Genomic DNA, 19780 nt, shown 5'->3' with positions numbered 1-19780 from the left:
AGCAGACCAAGACCTGACGCCAAGGCCTCCCTGCCTGTGCCAGGGCTGGGGCTGACGTGCCAGGGGGCAGAGGCCCGAGGCCCCTGACCGCCCAGGGGGACCAGAAGCAGCCAACTGCTACGCCCGCACTGGGTCCTCACGAGACGGCAGTCACCGCCATCACCACGTCCCACCAACTGGGGGCCCGGTCCAGACAGGCCAGGAGGGCTGGGGAGGTGGCCTGGAAGGGGTGTCCCTCCCCCACAGGGCTGAAACCCCAGAAGTCCAGGGCCCTGGGAACAACGGGGTCTCCCACGTCCAGGGAAAGGCCAGGGTCCGCATCCACCATCCACCCACAGCCCCAGGCCCTGCGGGGACACAGCCGAGCCGTGAGGTGAAGGCCTACCCCCCTTGGCAGCTTCCGGGTGGGCAGGGACGTGCCAGCTGTGAAGGGAGCGGTACAGAACACCCGTGCCCCGTGCTCCCCGAGAGTGTGGATGGCAACACTAACAGTGACGCCACAGGACGAGCAGCGCCTCCTCCGAACTGGCCCCCAGGGCCCCAACCTCTCCTCCGGGGCTGGAGCCCAGAGCAGGGGCTTCCCCCGGCAGACATAGCAGAAGCCCCCTGGTGGGCAGCAGGCCCACCGGCGAAGGACAGACTCTGGGCCTCAGCTGCCCCTGGGAACCGCAGCCCGAGTGTCACTTGGGCCTTCCTCCTGCCAGACCCAACAGGGGCTGGGGGGCTGCCCGGGGCCCACGGTCCCAGCTCTGCTGTGCGGTCAGGACAGAGCTCCTGCTCACCCCAGCCTGGCCTTCTCTCGGGCCCCTGCTGGCTTCCCCGGAGTCAGGGCCAGAGGGAGTCGCTTTCAAGAGAGCCTGGAAATAACCCCTCTATAAAAAGCAGCAGCCACAGCGAGGGAACCGCATGTTCCCTCACAGGCTGCCTGGACTCTCTGGCCACTCCACCCTGCCCCTCTGGGCTTCCCCTGGCCTTTGGGGTGGCCAGGGGTGGAGCTGCCACCAGGGAGCCCTGGGTGCCAGGTGTGCCAGCCCTCCCAGCCCTGAGCCTGTGCGGTGGAGACAGCAGCCAAGAAGCGGCTCGGATTTAGCGTTTCTGTGGCTGTGGTGTAGGCCAGCAGGTGAAGCTCCAATGTGACCCCCAGCCTGGGAACATCCATATGCATGGGTGTGGCCATTAAAAAAAAAAAAAAAAGTGCTGCCCAGGAGTTCCCACTGTGGCCCAATGGATTAAGAACCTGCTGTGGCTCAGATCTCTGTGGAGATGCAGGTTTGATCCTTGGCCTGGCACAGTGGGTTAAAGGATCTGGCATCACCATAGCTGTGGCACAGGTTGTACATGTGGTGGGTGTGGCCCTAAAAAGAGAAAATAAATAAAAGTAAAAATGTGCTGGGAGTTCCCGTCGTGGCTTCACAGTTAACGAACCTGACTAGCATCCATGAGGAAACAAGTTCGATCCCTAGCCTCGCCCAGTGGGATAAGGATCCTGCATTGCTATGGCTGTGGTATAGACTGGCAGCTACAGCTCTAATTGGACCCCTAGCCTGGGAACCTCCATGTGCTGTTGGCGCAGCCCTAAAAACAAAAAACAAAAAGCAAAAAAAACATGCTGCGCTTTGATTTCTGCAGGAGCCCGGCCAAGCCCAGTCCCCAGGCTGACCGCACCCACGTCTCCTCAGGCACCAGGGCTGCAGGGCTGCAGCCGGACGAAGACTCGGCTCCCACACGCCCGGGGGGCCGCGGGTCTGGGCCTGCCAAGGGAGAAAGACGTCCGTGCGCCCTGCTCCCCAGTGCCAGGCGGGCCCGGAGGCTCTAGGGGACTGCCAGCCGGGGGACCAGAAATCAGCTGCACAAGGTCACCTGGCATCTTCTATGCCTGCCCAACGGGCCCCGCACTCCGGCAGGCAGAGCCAACAGTGCCCTCGGCCTGGCCGTCCCGCTGCCCACCCTGCACACCTCCCCTGCTGCACCCCGGTGCTCTGGAGGCACCCCTGGAACGAACCACCCGTCAGCCTCCAGGAGGGCCCGGGCCTCTCCCCGCGCCCATCTGGAAGGTGGTTCAGGGCCAGCTTGGGACTCCCCGGCAGGAAAGGGCACATGCCATCCTCCAGGACGACCTGCAGCCACTCTGCGGACACCCCTGCCCCGTCAGGTGACCCTTTGGGTCCAGTGCTGTGTGCCGGGCCCGGGGCAGCGGTCGCGGTCCCACCTCGCACCACCCAGAGCGTGGTCTCCGCGGGCCGCTGCCTCCTCCCAGCACAGGAGCGGGGCCGCTCCGCAGCCACCGCCGCCACCGCGGAAAAGGGCAATTAGGAGAAGAGCTGCCAGAGCCCATCACGGATCCGCACAGCTTGGAACGTGCTGTGCCAAGGAGACACAGAAGCTCTGGAATTCATTTAGAAAGCACAGCACTCCAAGGAAGGACAACAAACAGGCCAGCAAGTGCTGCTGGGGGAGGGGGACAGGGACGCTGTCTGCCAGGCCTACAGGCCCAGAGGATCTGCCTGGACGTGCAGCTCGCCCAGGGCCAGCAGGGGGCCAGGCCAGCCCTAGGAACCGGAGCAGGTGGCCAACACTGGGCAGGCCCAGGCTGCTTCCGCTGCCCCTGCCCCAGCAGAGCCGCAGCAGGGGTCGGGGATGCAGTCAGCTGCCCTGCTGGTCCACAGAGACCCACCCCAGCCCCTCCCAGATGGAGCGCAGAGGGCAGCAGCTCCCTTCCAGGCACGCAAGCCCCAGGCAGGGGACCTGCCACCCTGCCAAGCAGAAACCGTGCAGACCCCGTGGATCCCTGGGCCGGAGACACCCAGGGCCCTGCTCTCTGAGGCCGGGGCTCCTCTTGCCAGGCTGAGAGACAGACGCTTAGGCAAACCAACAACTGGACACCTAACGCTCAGACGCTGATGGATTTATGGCCGTCGCAAACAGCCATGGACTTCCTTTGCAAATTCCATCAGTCCTATGCATTGGGACCAAATTCTCCCAGTGGAAGGCTGCCCAGTGAGTGCTGAGACCCCGGGTCTCGCAGGCCATGCCAGCCGGGCCCAGCCAGGCCGCGCTGGCTTCTCAGCCTGGGATCTGCCTAGAAAAGGCTCAGTCTGGGAAGAAGCCCTGCCCACCTCCCAGGGACGCCAGAGAGGAAACAAGAAAGCTGGAGGGGCCCCTGGACACCGGCGCCCTCCCAGGACCACGGCCTGCCCCGAAGCTCCAACAGCTGAAGAGGCCAAGTCCCCAGTAGAGGGACATGCGGCCCCACCCTTTCCAGGACAGCTGGGTCACAGCCTGGTGGCCCTCCCTCGGCAGAGCAAGCAGCGGGACCCCAGCTGGATGGGAAGCAGAGGGTCTCGGCTCAGACCCCCAGGGAGGCCCATCCTTGAGACCTTTCCAGAGTGGGCTCCACCCGTGTCAACGTGCTCCCTCAAGGGCACGGGGTGGGGGGAGTGACCAAGGGCACGCAGACATGGGTACCTACCAGCTGTGGGGCAGCGGGCACTTCCTGCCTGTGTCCTGGAGCCCAGGACCCTTCCCGCCACCCCACAAGGAGGGCTAGGGCCTCAGATACACGAAGCTGGCGCCAGTGTCACCAAGTCCAACTGGAGCTTTAACCCAGAGCCAGCAGCTCTAACCCACCGTGAGCTGCGGAAATAGGGAGAGAGCTGCCTTGGACCCAGCGGCCAGCTCATACGCGCTCAGGGAGAGGGCCCCTCCGTCCTCCCGGCTCCGTGACGGCAGGGCCCCTCCTCGCTCGGGCACCCCGGCCCTCCCCGAGCGGCAGCCCCCAGCGCCATCCCACCCCCAAGCGGCCCTGGGCAGATGGCTCTTGCCAGGGCCTGGGCTAAAGCGCTCCCTCGGGCGGCCTGGGCCCTAACGCCCCCCGCCTCTCAGAAGCTGAAGACCCTCCCGGAGTGCCCCAAGGACCCTGCCAACACGAGCACGGCCACTCCAGTGTCACTCAACCCTCCTCAGCAACCCCACGGCTGCCCCTGGGCAGGGTGCACCCTCAGGCCCCTCGCCCGGCCCCCACCGCCATGCCCGACCCCAGGCCTGCCCAGGCTGCCCAGCAGGCTCTGCATCCTGACCAGGCGTGGCCGCCAGAGGCCTCCCCCGGCCTGGAGCAGGGAAGGGAGAACCTGCAGGAGGCAGGCCCCCGTCCAGGAGCCCACAGGCTGCCCTGCTGACTCTACTCTCGGGGACCTCTCAGAGGCCACAGGCCAGGGAGCCCCTCCTGTCCCCAACACACAGGTCCCTGGGGGTCACAGAGAGCTGTCCTTCCTACCCCGCCAACCACACCCTGGGGACAGGGGGGAGAGTGGGCCTCCAGATGCAGAACTAACTCTCGTCACCCCCGCGCACAGGCCCTGCCCTGCCAGGCCAGCCTGCTGGCACGGGGAGCACCAGGGCGGGGCTGGTGAGGGACAGTCGGGGCCAACAGCTCTCCAAGCGCTCGCAAGCCCCCCCAGGCCCACCGGACTACGGCCCTTCCCTGGGCAGGACACAGCCCCAAGGACCCACCTGGGCACCTCACTCCCCACACTGCCCTGACCTACAGGTCTGTCTCCCCGGGGGCCACACAACCCTTCTGGGGGACACAACATCACCCGGCCAGGGCCGCCCACTCGACGGCACACGCAAGATTATACGACACGCGAGCCAATCACACCTGAGCCAAAACTAAGAAGGAAAAAGGCAGGCAGTGCAACGAACGGGGATCCAGACAACTGGGAGGCCAGGCGTGGACTTTACAAATGACTGACATGCCAGACAGACAGAGCCGAGGCTGCAAATCTGGACAAAGACCTGGGAACTCTTTTTTTTTTTAACGGAAATTTCAGAAGCTAAAAGTTACTAAGACTTCAATGGATGGGTTCAGAAACTGAACAGACGAGAAGCAGAAAACAGATGAGAAGAAACCATCCCATCTAAGCCCAGAGAGAGGAAAGTCTCAGAAGACACAGAAAAGAACGGAAAATGGTAAGAGGCGGTGAAAAGGACACGGTGCAGAAAGAGACGGAGCAGGACTTGAAAACAGAACGGCTGGGAACTTTCCGAAACTGATGAGAACCATCAAGCCACAGATTCGGGAACTATCACAAACCCCAAGAAGGTTAAGCAAAAGGAACAGGACCAACTCCGCGCACAACCGCTGAAACCTCCGGAGCCGGAGGTGGCAGAGCCCGGCCTCCCGCCACCTGCCCGGGAGCCACGTCCGCGCAGCGCCGGCCCCAGCGCCCGGCAGGAGCACGGCCCCGGTACAGGCGCACCGAGAGCGGCCCGCACAGCGGAGCCACGGCGGGAAATACGAGGCGCGTTGCCCGGGGGGAAGGCGAGCGAGGATGAGGAAGGAGGGCAAAGGCGGAGGCCGACGCCCACCGCACGCAGGGTCCCCGGCTCTGAGAGCCTCCCCGGGGACCGGAGGGGCCCACGCGGCGCAGGGGAAGAGAAGCCCACCCGCACCCACGACGACGTGGGTTCAACCGCGGCCTGGCTCAGGGGCTTGAGGACCAGGCATTGCTGCAGCTGTGGCACAGGTCACAGATGTGGCTCGGATCTGGCATCGCGACGGCTGCCGGGTAGGCTGACGGCTATGGCTCCAAGTGGACCCTCAGCCTGAGAACTTCCATATGCCACAGGTGCAGCCCTAAAAAGACGCAAAAAACCCCCCAAAAAACCCCACTATTTGTTGGATACAAAAAAATTCTAGGCATTCCCATTGTGGCTCAGCAGGTAAGGACCCAAGCATCTGTGGGGAAGCAGGTGTGATCCCTGGCCTCGTTCAGTGGGTTAAGGTTCCAGCGCTGTCACAAGCTGAGGCACAGGTGGCAGACACGGCTCGCATCTAGCGCTGCTGGGGCTGCGGTGTAAGCCTGCAGCTCCAGTGCAACCTCTAGCCTGGGAACTTCCATGTGCCTCGGGTGCCGCCCTAAAAAGACCCAAAAAATAAAAAACAACTGAACATACTCTAGAAAGGTGAGGGCAGCCAGGTGTATGCACAAGGCACTGACGACCCTGGCAGTGTGTTGTGGACACACGGGCACATCCACACGTTTTGCAACACTAACTACAGGGAAGCTGCTGTGGCCGTGCTCCCAACAGAAGCACTAAAAGCAAAAGGACATTTCGTAACAGTGAGAGTCAATCCACCCGGGAAACGTAACAATTCTAAATGGCTTTGCTCTCAGTAAAATGACTTCGAAACACGACCGAGGAAGGGCCCACGGAGAAACGCGCACCTCCGCAGGCAGCGAGAGCTCCACGCACACCCGGCGGCGGCAGCGGCGGCAAAACAGACTCCGGCCCCGGCCCCAATCAGAAGGCACCCAGAGGGTCTGGACAACACAACACGTGAACCCTGCCATGCCCCACACGCACCACCGCAGCCAGGTTTTCTACCCACACACAAGGGATGTGTCGGAGCTGAACCTCAGCCGGGCCTTAAAACACGCCTGGGCAGGCGTCAAAGGACAGGCACGTGGAAGGGGAGCCCGGCAGAGCTGGGAAGCAGTCATTGCAAAGAACCTCAAAGTCCCAGGGGTTTGGAAATGAAGCAATCCCTTTCTGAAAAACCCTGGACCAAAGGAGAAAGTCCACAACGTAATTTAGAAAAAATTTTCAGAAAAAAAAAAAAAAAAAACATTTGCAGAGAACTAATAGCTGGGGCTACGCTCAGGGTAGAATTTATGACACCACCTGCGTCCTGCGCCCTTCAGAAAACGGAGAGCCCAGCATCTGCGCACGGCCCAGCGGACGGCTCGCGAGGCCACATGAGGGTGACCGGCCGGGCGCAGGCTGCTGCCCGGGAGGGGACAGCTAGCGCCTTCCCAGCCCCGCCTGCTGCCTCTGGGAGGCGCGTCGCCCTACGCTCAGGGTCTGGAACCAGCTTAACTTGGTTTCCTCCCTCCCTCCCCAGGACAGGGCGCCAGCGGCCAGCTCTGGTCTTCAGGGGACACAGCTGAGACCACGCAGGCAGAGGTGACTGGAGGGGCCTGGCAGCCTGCCAGCAGGAGGCTGGCGAGGCCAAAGGGGCTGTGGCCTCGGGAACAGCTCCCCGGGGTTGGAGAAGCAACAGGTCACAGGCTTCCCTCCTCTGGACGGCCCTTCGATCCGGGCACCTCCAGGCGGAGAAAAGCCACTCCTGCCCCGAGCTCCCAGGCTCTGTGCTCTGCCCAGCCCAGCGCGGCCTCCTTCCTTCCAATCAGCTGGCCAGACTCACTAGGCTTGTTTCTGCCACCAAGGGTCACGTCTGTGCTAGCGTCACCCCTTCTCGTCTCCAGGCTGCCGGGGACCTTGCCAGGCTGGCCCATCAGCCACATGCCCAGCACAGGACCTGGGTCTTGGGGACACTGGATGACTGCTGTGGCGGGGAGGATGACACAGAGGGAGAAGTGAATGGCAGGGGAGCGAGGTGCCCTCAGCAGGAGGCACAGGGCTGAGGCTGTGCCCACAGGCCTTCCCCTTCTCAGCCCCGGCTCGCCAGCTCTTCGGCGCCCCAGCCGGCCAGGCAGGAGACGCCGAGGGGAACGAGCGCATCCCTCCCGCCAGAACCTCGCCTCAGCGTGAAGTGCAGGGCAGGGCAGCAGTGACACCTGGCATGGAAACTGCCTGTCGGTCAGGAACGTGGGGTCCCCCAACCAAGACCCACACCCACGTCCGTGTGGAACTCTGGCCACGTCCAGCCTCACCCCGGGGGACCCAGCAGAATTAGGAATCCCAAGGGCACGTGTCCACGGACCAGGGTCTCGTGGCGGATGGAGGAGGGACCTGGGCCTGGATGGGTTGCCAGGCAACATCCTGAAGCTGCAGAGAGGAGGTGCCGGGGTCCAGGACCTGAAAGGCCACCTCCACCTCCGGCAGGAAGGAGCTCCCACACCCTATCACCAGGGGGCCCCCACCCACAGGAGAGCAGGTGGGATAGGCCACCGGAGGAGCCAGCCACAGTCCCAGGAAGGGCACCCATGGCCGGGGACGGGGGGCAGGCCACAGTTGGCAGCTAGTGGGCTCAGAGCAGCCTGAGACAAAGCAGTCATACCTCGTGCCCCACTGATGGGAGGGCTCCTGAGAGCCCATGAGTTGAGAGGGACCCTCAGGCGGGGCCAGGTTCAGCTGGCAAAGAGGCTGGGCTTAACTCAGCCGGCCAGGCCACAGGGGCATGCCACCTCGCACACCACCTCTATTCATCAGACACCGGGGGACCCAGGCCCACGAGAAGGGCACAAACTCTGGCCACCGTGAGAACACTGTCCCTTCTTCCTGGGGCTTCGGCCTCATGAGGTCACTTGGGTCCCCTGGCTCCAGGGCGGTCACAGCTCCCCTAGAAGCCCTGAGCCTGCTGGGCATGCACGGGCACCACACGTGTGCACATGCACACACACGCACACACGCCCCCGGCAGCTCTTGCAGAATAATTACTTAGCACAACCCTGACAAACGTAAAACTGGGGGCCTCCGAGGCGCCTGATAATCTCTGCAGCGCTCAGGATGGCTGTGGCTGCCTTTGGCAGGGCCGCTTCAGCACTTCCACGTCCCTCAGGAAAGCAGGGCTCCCGGCCCAACGGCCCGCACACCCTCTACGGCGTTTGCCGAAGAAACACTCAACAGCCCAGCGGCGCGCCAGCCAGTCAGGGCGGCCCCGGGACCACGCCACAGCCGGCTGCCAGCGGGGCGCCCCGCGGCCACCCGGGCCCGAGGCCGCAAGTCCGCCCCGCGCCGGCCCACCCAGCCCCCCGCCCGCGCAGCAACCCCAGCAGGTGACCTTGGGCCCTGGCACAGATGTGGAAAGGGGGCCAGGCAATGCCGGCACCAGCCACAGCAAGCCCGCCTCCTTCCTCCTCAGGGCGGGCTGCGGGCAGGGCCCTGGCGCTCTCAGTGGGCACAAGTGAGGAACAAACGCTGGCGAGGGGCATGGAGGCCCGGGCCGGGCGTCCCTCCGCTCCCCCTGACCCCTGGCCCTCCCGCGGCCCTGAGGCCAGAACAGGCCACACACTGGGCTGCTCAGCGCCAAGCAGCCTGTGCTGGGCCGCCTCCCACGAGCTGCCCCGGTTACCACCTGGGCCACCGCCACCCCTGCCCACTGGGCGCACCTGGTCAGAGCAGGGAGGGCAAGAGGGACCAGGGTATGGCACAGCCGGGCCCTCAGGGGGCGGGGCCCCTAGAACCAGAAGAGGGGCAGTGGGGGCGGCTTTCAGGGCCCCCGTGGCGACTGAGGGACAGCTGGAGCACAGCCGGCCGGCGGACCCCTCCCGGTATGTACGCCCTGAATCGCCGAGCTGGTGCTGCTCAAGGAGAACCCCACAAACGCCCCTGAGCAAACTGAGCACAACAGATGGGTGCCAGTGCCCAGGCAGCGGAGGGCCTGCCCAGACCTCCACAGGGGCTCCAGGGATGTCGCTCCAGGGACACGAGGACGGCCCCAAGGGGGTGGGCCCTTCAAGCCCAAATGACCGAGCAGGGGCGTGGAGGTGGCCCCTTCACAGTCAGCACCCCCGCCAGGCGCCACCAGGGACTGTGAGCCTGAGGGACCCCCGGGCCCCATAGACCCCTGCTCTGGGGCTGTGGGAGGGTAAGGCCGCCCAGGTACTTGATGCAGGGGGAGGCCAGAGGGGGCCCCCGACTACCTCCCTGGAGAATCTGGGACAGGAGCTCCAACAGGCAGGGGAGGCAGGGTGACCCCAGCCAGAGGCGCTGCGCACTGGCCACCAGACGGGAGTCAGAGACTGGGTGAGGCCCAAGCGCACACCCGCCTTTTCTGCGGTGGGCAAGGGGCCACCCCGCTGCATCCTTAAGCAGCTGCCAGCAGATCCTCCAGACCATGTGGCCGCGTGGCGGAGAACGTGCCTCAGGAGCTGGGCGGCAGGCGGCTGTGTGAGGCGGCTCCAGGGAAAAAGCCTCAGCAGCCCTCAGAGCTGCGCCCGAAGCCACTGTGAAAACTGGGCCCCGCACACGCAGCCCTAAGCAGCCCGGGTTCCAGGCCAGCAGGGGAGGAAGAGGGTGTCAGGCCATCACCTCCCGACCCGTCCTGGCACGTGAGGGGAGGACACACTGCCCGCCTGTCCCTGTGGCCTTTCTTTGACACGTGACAGCAAGCATTTCCAAGAGCCTGTTGCCACTAGGAAGTCCCCTAGCCTGGGGCCAATGCCACAAGCGGAAGGCTGCGCTCGCGTGGAGGGGCAGCCCCGTCTCCATACAGAGAGCCTGCCACCCCGGGGCTGCCTGAGTCACCATGCTGGGCCCAGTGTGGCACCAGAGAGCACGCTGGTGCGGGTGTGGGACTCCCGCGATTAAATGGGTGGCAAACTGCAAAACTTTTCTTTTCTTTTTTTTTAAATGCCGCACCCCCGGCATATGGAGGTTCCCAGACTAGGGGTCGAATCAGAGCTACAGCTGCCGGCCTACACCACAGCCACGGCAACACCGGATCTAAGCCGTGCCTGAGACCTATACCACAGCTCACGGCAACGCCGGATCCCGAATCCACTGAGCGAGGCCAGGGATGGAACCTGCAACCTCATGGTTCTTTGTCGGATTCATTTCCGCTGTGCCACGAGAACTCCCAGAAACCATTTCTGGGCTACAGGACAGGCTCGCTCCTCCTTGGCCTTCTCGGGGGTCTGCACACCCTGGGGTGGATCAAGTGGGGTCTCTGGCAACCAAGGTGCATTATCCCCCAGGGAGTACAGGGGTCACACAGTGACCCCCACCCAGGGAGCACCTGCCAGCTCCCAGCCAAAGTCTGATGCTATGGTCAGAGGGCTTGGCCTGAGAGGAGAGGGGAGGGGAGGGGAGGGGAGAGGGGAGGAGGGGAGGGCAGAGGGGAGGGGAGGACAGGAGAGGAGGGGAGAGGGGAGGAGGAGAGAGGGGAGGACAGGAGAGGAGGGGAGGGGAGGGGAGGGGAGAGGAGGGGTCAGGGCAGAATCTTCCTAAGCTCTGTCCCCAAGGCTCAAGGCACGTGGCCACGGCTGCTGAACAATGCAGTTCTGAATTCAATTAAAGTGATTATCTGTTGTGCCAAATAAATTGTGTACAGCATACATCCTGCGGCACTTTACACCTCCAGGCTCATTATTCCCTAACTGTTTCCCCGGTTTATGCGCTCTCGAATTAAATTGCTGATAATATGCACCAAAATAAAAAATGAGCACACCTTGTCCCAAGAAAATTGATTCTCCCTTTTCCTGAACCGGCAATTGCCAGGTTTTATATACTCTGTTCCTGGGGATCATTAGTAATTCAATTTTCTTTTTATTAGCCCCCTTATCTGCTGAGCAATATAGTGGCAGAGCTGACCTCTTTCGCACGGGTAAATGTTTAAAATCTTTTCCCTGATTAATTTTGCCAGTTAAGAAAAAGAGGAGAGATGGCCCGGCTCTTAGCCATCACAATGAATAAAGCTTAATGTTGATTGTGATGGAATTTCTAATGCCAGGGAAATTGATTGAACGCGGCAATTACACTGCAATAGTAACTCAAGGCAGATGGGATGGCTTTCCCCTGGCCGTAGCCTTTTGGTTATTTAAAACAATCCAATTTGCAAGGATAATTATGTATTAGTGTTTTATCTGCCACTTGAAATGAACAGGGGAGTTTCGATACTGGCCCAGCATTAGCAGGTTATTGCTGCAAATTACTTGATATCTGCTTTCTTTCACATAAAGACGAAATTAGGCAATCAATTACCAGAAAAAGGTGGCTGAGGAATAGGAGAGGCAAGTGCGCCCTCTGCTGGCCACTGGGCCGCACAGCAGGCTGGAGTGCCGCCCTCCGGGGGGTGTTTCGCCCCCCCCTCCCCGCCCCCCCACAGGAACCCGCAGACGGACTCGACCCTGCTCAGAGGAAGGTGGCCCCTGGCACTAAGCGTTTGTGTGGAGAAACCAGGAAGAGACTCCTCCAGGCGACCAGAGGAAGACACAGCCCTGCCTCCTGCCCGCATTCCCAGGGAGGCCCAGCCAGGGGGCCCCAGGAGGGTGTTCGAGCCCACCAGCCCACCCACCGAGGGAGAGCAGGAAGGGCTGACTCACTCACCCCAACACCTCCATCAGTAAATAAAAGCCTGCACAGGAGGCAGCCTGGCCAGGGATCCTGCCCAGGACAGGCAGGCAGAGGGGGAGGCCCTGGCCTCCCGTCCCTGAGCCCCTGAGCCCCCCACCCCCCTTGCAGGTCCCGGGCGCCTCCACTCGCCTTCCCGACAGAACCTTCTCCTGACCGCAGTGGCCTACGCGCTCTGGTCTGGTCCCGCCTGCCCTCCAGGCAGTGCCCCCTTCCCACCCTTGGGGATGCCAGCCACACAGGACCTGGTCTCTGCTCCGGGAACCTGCAAAGCTCAGCCCCCCGTGACGCCCGGGACGCGCACCGCCCACCCCCTCACACAGGTCTCGGAGCAGCCCTGGCTAGGACCGCCCGGCTGAAGCCCACCCTCCCCGCACCCCAAGGCGCCGGCACCTCAGCGCGCTTCCACCCCCAGAGCAGCTTCCCGAGCTGCGCACAGGCAGCCAAGTGGTCACCTGCTCCACCACTGCAGAGCGGCCCCGGGCCCACACACCGTGTGGGGGTGTGGGGTGTGGGACGGGGTGAGGGGACCGGCGGACCAGGTAGAGAACAGAGACGCGGGGTGGGGGGGTGGGGCTGAGCCAGTGGCAGCTTCCCAGCCCTTCCCCAACGGGACTCTCCCTCCCCTGCCCTCCACCCCCTCAGGGCACCTGAGCTGGGTCCTCACATAATCCGAGCTTGTTCACCTGCCTCTTAGTGGAGAGAAGCCCACCCGGCGCCCCGAGGCCACATGGTGACCAGAGCCTTACAGTCCCTCCCGCGAGCACTGCGCTCGCCCCCACCAGTAAGAAGTGCCCCGTGGCCTGGCCTGCGCCCCACTCTGCTCTGCCGCGGCTCCAGAGAAGCCCTACTCCACCCTCCCACCAGCTGGCCGCCAGCCCCTGACCCCTCTGTCCCCTGCCCGGGGGTCCTGCTGCCAGGCTGTCCCTGCGCCCAGGCAGCCTGCACCCCCAGTGGGAGAGCTTGGCTCTGGTGGGTCCCCGGTGCCACCGCCGCCACCAGGGCTGAGAGGGGCCCTCGGCCCGCAGGCGCTGCCTCCTCAGGCTGCCCCGCATGGAGGGCAGCCGCTGTCTCAGCCCGTCTCCTCCAGACCAGGCTCCTCAGGGTGCCAGCGCACAGGCACCAAGGCCGGCTCTGCTGAGCTGGGAGGGCAGCTGACAAGGGCAAGAGCACAGGCTGGAGAGATCAAGGTGTGCCCGCCTGGGACGCCCACAAGACCCCCGGGCCATCCCTACATCAGGACACAGCACCTGCCGGGCGGCAGGAAAGGAGCCAAGAGGCAGGGCCCCGTCTGCTGCCACCACGCTGCCCTGCCCGGTGGGTGCCCCACAAACCCTCCAGACCCAGCAAGGGTGCCAGAAAGAGCCAAGAAGGCAGGACAGGGCCTGGGGCCTCCTCCACGACGCCACCTCCTACCACGCCCCATCGTGCTGAAAGGCCACCACTGCCAGGGCCCCCAGCTGCTGCCCCCTCCATTCACCCCGCACGCCCTCCTCAAGGGGAGTGGCTCTGGAAACGTCCCCGCACCCGCCCGCGAGAACACAGGCCCCAGAAGGCAGGAGGGACCACCCCTGCCTCGGGCCTCCTGGACCCCAGTACCTGACTGTCCACTGCCAGCCTGAGCGCGGCCACTGCCCGCACGCTGTCATCCCCGTGTGATGCCGCATCCGTGGGGACCCATCTCCGTCCGGCGGCTGAGATCGCCCCGGACCGAGGATCTCAACAGGGGCCATGAGGGCCTGCAGAGGCCCAGACATGCTCAGACACCACCTCCTGGCCTCTCTCCCAGCCGCTCCGAGAGCCACCTGAACCCCCACCTGCCCTCAAGCTCCGTGGGGACTCAGCCACCCCCTGCCAGGCTCCCAAAGGGGGGGCATCTCGTCTTCTCCAGTGGATCCGGGCCAGCCTTCCACCCTTCACCCCCAGGCAGTCCTGCAGCCAAGACCCAACCCCCAACCCGCCTCGTCCCACCAGGGACCACGCGTCAGGCTCCTCTGGCTCGTCACCTGGGATGAAATCCCCACCTGCCGTGGCACCCAGGAGGTGGCAGCCGGAGGATGGGCGGGCAGCCAGCGCCCTCCAGCCCCACATCTTCACGTGCCCCCTTGTGGCCCTGATCAGCCTCCAGGGAGAGCTCTGCCCACCACGTCCTCCAGAAGCTGCTTCCAAGCCCCCTGGCTGGGCCAAGGGCAAGGCCCTCGAGGGGCTGGGTTCCCTGAGCGCGCAGCGCAGCGCAGCGCAGCCGCCAGAGCACGAGGCCCGAGCTGGAGTGCCTGGGCCAGGCCTGTTCAGCCCCCAACCGCAACGCCTGCAGACCTCTCGGAGGTCCCCAGGGCAGGGAGCCGGCCTCCGGGAGGGGAAGGCCCGCAGCCCTCCCCACCCTGCCCTGGACTCCAGCAACTCAGAGAGGAGCAGGCTGAGCCCTCCCGGGCCAGCCCAGACGGCGAGGACAGGACAGGGACTTCTCCCCTTCAGGCCGGCGCAGCTGCCACCCTCTCACCCACCTTCCCGCTCCTCCGGCCCAGAGGGACGCGGCTGCTCCTCCACGGAGGCAGGGATGTGCTGGAAGGGCTGCCGCCCGTCTGCCTGGCAGGGGCCCCCAGACCAGGCCACCCACTGCCCGCCAGGCCGAGCGCTCTCGGGCCACGGCCCCAGGGCACGAGGCGGCTGGCAGAGGTGCTTCCCAGCCCGCGAGCAGAGCTGCCGCAGGCCCGGGACAGGTGTGGCCGTGGCCTGTCTCGGGCTGCTTCCCCGAGGCCTGATCCCATCGTACCTTCCTTGCTGGGGAGGTGGGCCCGGCTTGGAGGCAGGCTGCACAGCCGGTGCCTGGTGACCTGCGGCGGGCCCCGGCCGGGGGTCTTCTTCAGAACGGGGCTGCTCTTCCCCCGCAGCGCCTGCCTCCGCCGCAGGCTGAACTGACTCTTGGCAGCAGCGGCATGCGGGGGGCTGCTCTTCTTGTCCCCAGGAAGGCTGCGGAGACAGAGTGGTCGGCTCCTACCAGGCTCCCCCGCGCCCCCCCCGCCCCCCAGCCCCAGTGGGTTCCGGCCCCCCTCACTTTGCTTTCCAGCCCAATCGACCTCAGCGGCATCAGCCTGCGGCTCCCCCCTCCGCCCCCACCCCTGCCCCCCCTTTGCTCTCAGCCCCAACCCTGGAGGATCCCAGAGGCAGGGCAGGCGGCGAGCACAGGGAAGTGGCCTTTGAGACCCACCCGACAGGTCCACAGCCATCTCCACCCCCCGAGGCAGACGAGCCCCCGAGTGGAGCGGGAGGGACAGCAAAGGAGGCAGGCACCGTCCCCAGGAGGACCGCCACCAGCCCCACCAGCCTGCCACCAAGGACGGCTCTTCTCGCGGCGCCCCCTCCACTCGCGGAAACAGAGGCCACCGGGCAGAAAGCGAGGAGCGCGGGGAGCCCGGGGAAGCCGAGCCAGCAGCGACCCCGGGGCACACGGCCCAAGATGAAGATCAGGCAGCAGGAAGGACCTCGGGAGTGGGCCTCGCTGGGAGGACAGCAGGGGTCACCACGCTGATGGCAGAAGCAGACCCCCCGCCCCTGTCTGTCCTTGCCATCAGCAGCGCCCACAACTGAGTGCCTGAGCCCAGACAGAGCACGGGGCCCCAACCCCACCTCGGAGCCGCCTCAAGACGAGACCGAGGGGGCGAGCGCGGTGAAGGCGACCCGCGTTCAGTGAGGTAGTGGCGCACCCTGTCAGCTGGCCACGAAGGGGAGGCCTTCCTCCCCAGCGGACAGGCTGCAGCCAGGGTCGCCTGCCCAGCTCCCGGCCTGGGCGCAGGGCAGCCCAGCCACCAACCCTGTGGAACCAGCACGGAAGCCGCCCAGCAGCGTCCAGTCTCCCGCCCACAGGAGAAAGGGGGCGCTTGCAGGCAGCACCCCACCTGTCGCCACCGGGCCGGGGGCCCCAGGCAAGGCCCGGGCCGTGCTGAGGCCCCTCACTCAGGTCTCGCGGCCAGCAGTCACGGGGCCGCAGGCCAAGCCCAGGCCCCAGCAGGCGTGACGCAGACCAAGGAGGGCCTGCCTGGCCCAGGCCCCCGCGCCCAGGCCTGCCCAGACGAGGCCCCGGGCCGGGCAGGGACGCGTACCCAGCGCTCGCCCGCCGCCGGATGATCTTGGTGCGGCTCTTCACTCTGTAAGCCGAGGGCGGGGTCTCCCCGAGGAGCAGCTCCGAGCTGCCGGGCCCCCCGGCCGGCCGGTCCCCGGGCGGAGGCCGAGATGGGGCGGGGGAGGGCTGAGAGGCACGGTCCTTGGCACCAGCCTCTGACTGCCACCGGAAGGAGGAGACCGAGGAGGCCGACGAGCTGGACGCCTTCCACTTGTACTTGCTGGAGGAGGCCCCGGGCAGGGCGGCCGCCGCCACCGCCGCCCTCCTGGGCTTGGCATCCGGGTCAGCTCGGAGGTGCGGCTTCTCGGCTCGTTCTGCTGCAGAGAAGGGGGCCTTGCACACGTTCTCCGCCACGGCTCTGGGACTGAGGGCCTTCCGAGGGGCCCGGGGACTCTTTGCCGAGGCGGCCACCCACTTGTAGTTGTTCTTCCGGAACTTGCTGGCTCGACAGGTCACCAGCAGTGACGGCTCCCGCATCGGCCGCGGTCCGGCGGCTGCTCGCGCTGGGCCTGCCACCAAGCCAGAGGCAGCGGCCTGATCTGGGTGGCCGGCACTTGCTCGCCCGTCCCCAAGGAGCTGCGGGACACAGCTGGCCACAGAGTGCGAGCCCACCTTCCTGCCCGGGGCCGCGCTGCCCCGCTGGGGGGCGCTGGAGGGCAGGAAGCGTGCCTTGGCCACAACCGCACTCTCGCTGACCGTCCGCCGGGGCTCCGAGGGGCTGTCACTCACGCTGCTCATTGACTTGACCACGCGCAGCTTGCCGGGCGCCCTCCGGCAGACTGGAAGCGGGTCCTCTGCCCCGCAGCTGCCCTTGGCTCTTCCCGGCCTCGAGGGCTGCCACTGCCCACCAGGGGCCTCACCCCCACCCTCCTGAGGCCTGTGGGGGCTCCAGGAAGGGCCTTCGTGTTCGTCCAGGGAGCCCCGCAGGACCCCTGCAGCACTGGCCGAGCCTGGCTTGGGTGGTGGTTTTATCTTGATGACCATGTTCTGATCTGGACTGAGCTGGACCTGCCTCTCCAAGACGTACTGCTCGGGGGTGGGACCCTGGCTGCCCCCAGCCCCAAGGGGCGGCTGTGTGGCACAGTCACCGGGCAGGTCCGAGGAGGACCCCAGGGGCCGGTTCACGAGGGAGTATTTCTTGCGCCAGGCAGGCCCATGGCTTGGGGAGAAGCCCCTCCGGCTGGGACGAGGGTCGTGAGCACTGAAGGCCCTGCTGCTGTTGTAAGCGGCCGGCTGCCACTGGGAAGCCGCAGAGGTGCCTGGGGCAGAGACATGGCCGTGGAGGTTTTTGTAGTCATCGATCAGACCTGAGAAGACAGGAGCACAGGCTCAGTTAACCAGAGAGTGAGTAAAGTCAGCAAGAACCCCCGGGAAGGGTGACAGCTGATGAGAAACTCGGCAGACCCCAATGGACCCTGCCGGGGCCCCATGCAGGAGGGGCGGCCCCTGGCCTGAGAACCACCCACAGTTCAGCCCCAAACCCCCAGGCCCATCTTTTCCACGAGCCTTTTCCCATCAGTTCTACTTCAACCCTATTTCTGGCTGCTTATCCTTAGGATGCACCCCTGTGGCATGACACTCCCAATTTGCCAGGGATGTTACAGTGGGTCCACAACCCTTCGAGGGGATGTGTCGCTCAAGATGAAGAGACCAGCGAGGCCCCGTGCTGTAACGCCTCGACAAGACAGGAGGTGCTCTGGCTCGCCCACAGAAAGGAGGCAAGTCGGCACACGGGGCAGAGACAGCAAGACGACAACACTCTTGACAAGAATGTCAGGACAGGTGAAGCCTGATCCCTGGAGCCCCAGTGCAGTGGACCCCCACACAGCCTTTCCAAAGAAGCCCCCAGGGAGAGCCGTCCTGGTGCAGTGGGGCACAGGCCTCGGCTGCAACAACCCAAGCTGTGACAACTCAGCCCACAAACCAATACTCAGCCCCCGCCCCTCCCCCCCACACACTCCCGTTACAACCTCCCCCACCACACGTCCCATCCCTAGGCCCAAAGAGAGCCATGTCCAGACCTGGGAACACCTCGCCAGGGGCAGGTATGGTGGAGGTCCAGGAAGCGGCCCAGAGGCGGGTCAGCCCACTTGAACTCTCCCCCATACGCTTTCCAAGTCCTTTAGTCTTCTCTTTGTGGGTATAACTTTAAAAGGGGAATTTTTTTTTTTTAAGTATAGAAAACCAACTTAGGTCTAAAATTGGAAAAGTTTGGAAACTGAAGCCTGGGGAGTCTGGGCCCCGAAAATCAAGGAGTGCGGCTGTACGAGAAAAAGGAGCTTTTGACCGTGCCTCCAGGGGAGAAACAGGCTCCCCCGGCCCCCCGCCGCGCCAGAGCCCAACCCCCGCCGCCCGCTGTCGGGCACCGGGAGCGAGGGGACCAGCCCGCCCGCGGGGGTGACAGAGCCGCCTCCCGCCGGTTACAAAGCGACTGCCCCACTGCCACCCGCCGCAGCGCCGGAAACGCCCGCACCATCGGTGGGACGAAACCCGAGCTGGGGCTGACCCCGGCCGGCAAGGAAGGCCCCCGGGTGCCCTAGCCCCAGCCCGACCCCACCTACCTCCCCACCCGACCCGACCTGGCCGCCGAGAGAGCGGGCGAAGAGCGACCCCCTTCGGGGAGGCGAGAGGAAAGAAAGGGACGAGCGACCCGGGCCCTACCCGACCCACCCTGCAGGAGGCGGATCTGCCGCCGTAATTGCTCCTTTTCCTCCATCTCCGGAGTCCGCGACGCCCGGCCAGGCCCCCGCGACGTCATCGCCGCGCGACCGCTTCGCCGCGGGCGGGGCGGAGCGCGAGGCGGTACCGAGACTGCGCACTGCGGCGAGGCCCGGGCGAGGGCCGGGGCTCCGCAGGGAGAGGGGGCGAGCCGCCGTCGCCCTGGCAACGCCTTGGGGAGGCGGGGCCGCGCCGTGCAGAGCCGGGGGCGGGGGGCGACGTCACTACCGAGCGCCGGGAAGGGGCCTGGCGGCGCCCGCGCTGGTCCGCGCCCTGGCCGCCTTCGCTGCGAGTTCCCGTGCGTTCAGGCCTGGGCAAGGGGCCGAGTGTCAGACCCTACCCCAGCCGCAGCGCAGTTCCTTCGGCGTAGATTTATGCTCTGGGGGCTTAGCGGGAGCGGCCTGGTAGAACGCGGGCCCAAGAGGCTCTGTCGTTGTTGCGCGAGTCGGGCCGGGAGAAACGTCTGAAAATGGGGCGGCCCTGAGGAGGCTGGTTACACCTCTGGAAACATGGGCGGTCTGGGGGTGTCGGCGGAAACAAGTATAAAAACGGATGGGTGGAGTTCCCGTCGTGGCTCACGACGAGGAGCCGTGAGCTCCCGGGCCTCGCTCGGTGGGCAAAGGGTCCGGCGTTGCCGGGGGCTGTGGCGTAGGTCGCAGCGGCGGCTCAGATCCACGCTGCGGCGCCTGTGGTGCAGGCTGGCGGCTGCGGCTCTGATTAAACCCCTGGCCTGGGAACGCCCATATGCCGCAGGTGTGGCCCTAAAAAGGCAAAATAAGTTAATAAATAAAAACATGGGTGAAGTCCTGTACACTGCTGGGGCTGTAAAAGCTTGTAAAAACCCCTGTACGTTGCTGAGCCACCGTGAGAAACAGTGTGGTGGTTCCCCAAAAAGTTAAAATCAGA

At 65.1% G+C, this 19780-nt stretch overlaps 1 protein-coding gene across 4 annotated transcripts in view; it reads right to left on the bottom strand.

Moving 5' to 3' along the window:
- The window catches only part of ZC3H3 (zinc finger CCCH-type containing 3), a 73671-nt gene extending 54756 nt beyond the window's left edge, over window positions 1-18915 (bottom strand). For 2 of the 4 annotated variants that reach the window (XR_014843207.1, XM_021090417.2), the window contains exons 1-3: window positions 18827-18915; window positions 16137-17463; window positions 14810-15006 (exon numbers count right to left, since the gene is read on the bottom strand). Coding sequence is in view for 2 of the 4 variants with exons in the window: in XM_021090417.2 (XP_020946076.2) it covers window positions 14810-15006; window positions 16137-17463; window positions 18827-18914 (1612 nt within the window). In the remaining 2 variants the exon portion in view is untranslated. Of the gene's footprint in view, window positions 1-10296; window positions 10750-13829; window positions 15007-16136; window positions 17464-18177; window positions 18318-18826 lie in introns of those variants that run through there. The other 2 variants (XR_014843206.1, XM_085021426.1) reach the window with 2 other exon arrangements.
- Between the last annotated feature and the right edge of the window lie 865 nt (window positions 18916-19780).

Source organism: Sus scrofa, chromosome 4, assembly GCF_054392235.1.
Source record: "Sus scrofa isolate SSC_HxYL_T2T_F1_AM1 chromosome 4, Sscrofa_HxYL_maternal_Yorkshire_Landrace_v2.0, whole genome shotgun sequence".
Classification (NCBI taxonomy): domain Eukaryota; kingdom Metazoa; phylum Chordata; class Mammalia; order Artiodactyla; family Suidae; genus Sus; species Sus scrofa.
Note: the sequence above shows the minus strand (reverse complement) of the source record. Positions and strands in the feature narration are given on the sequence as shown.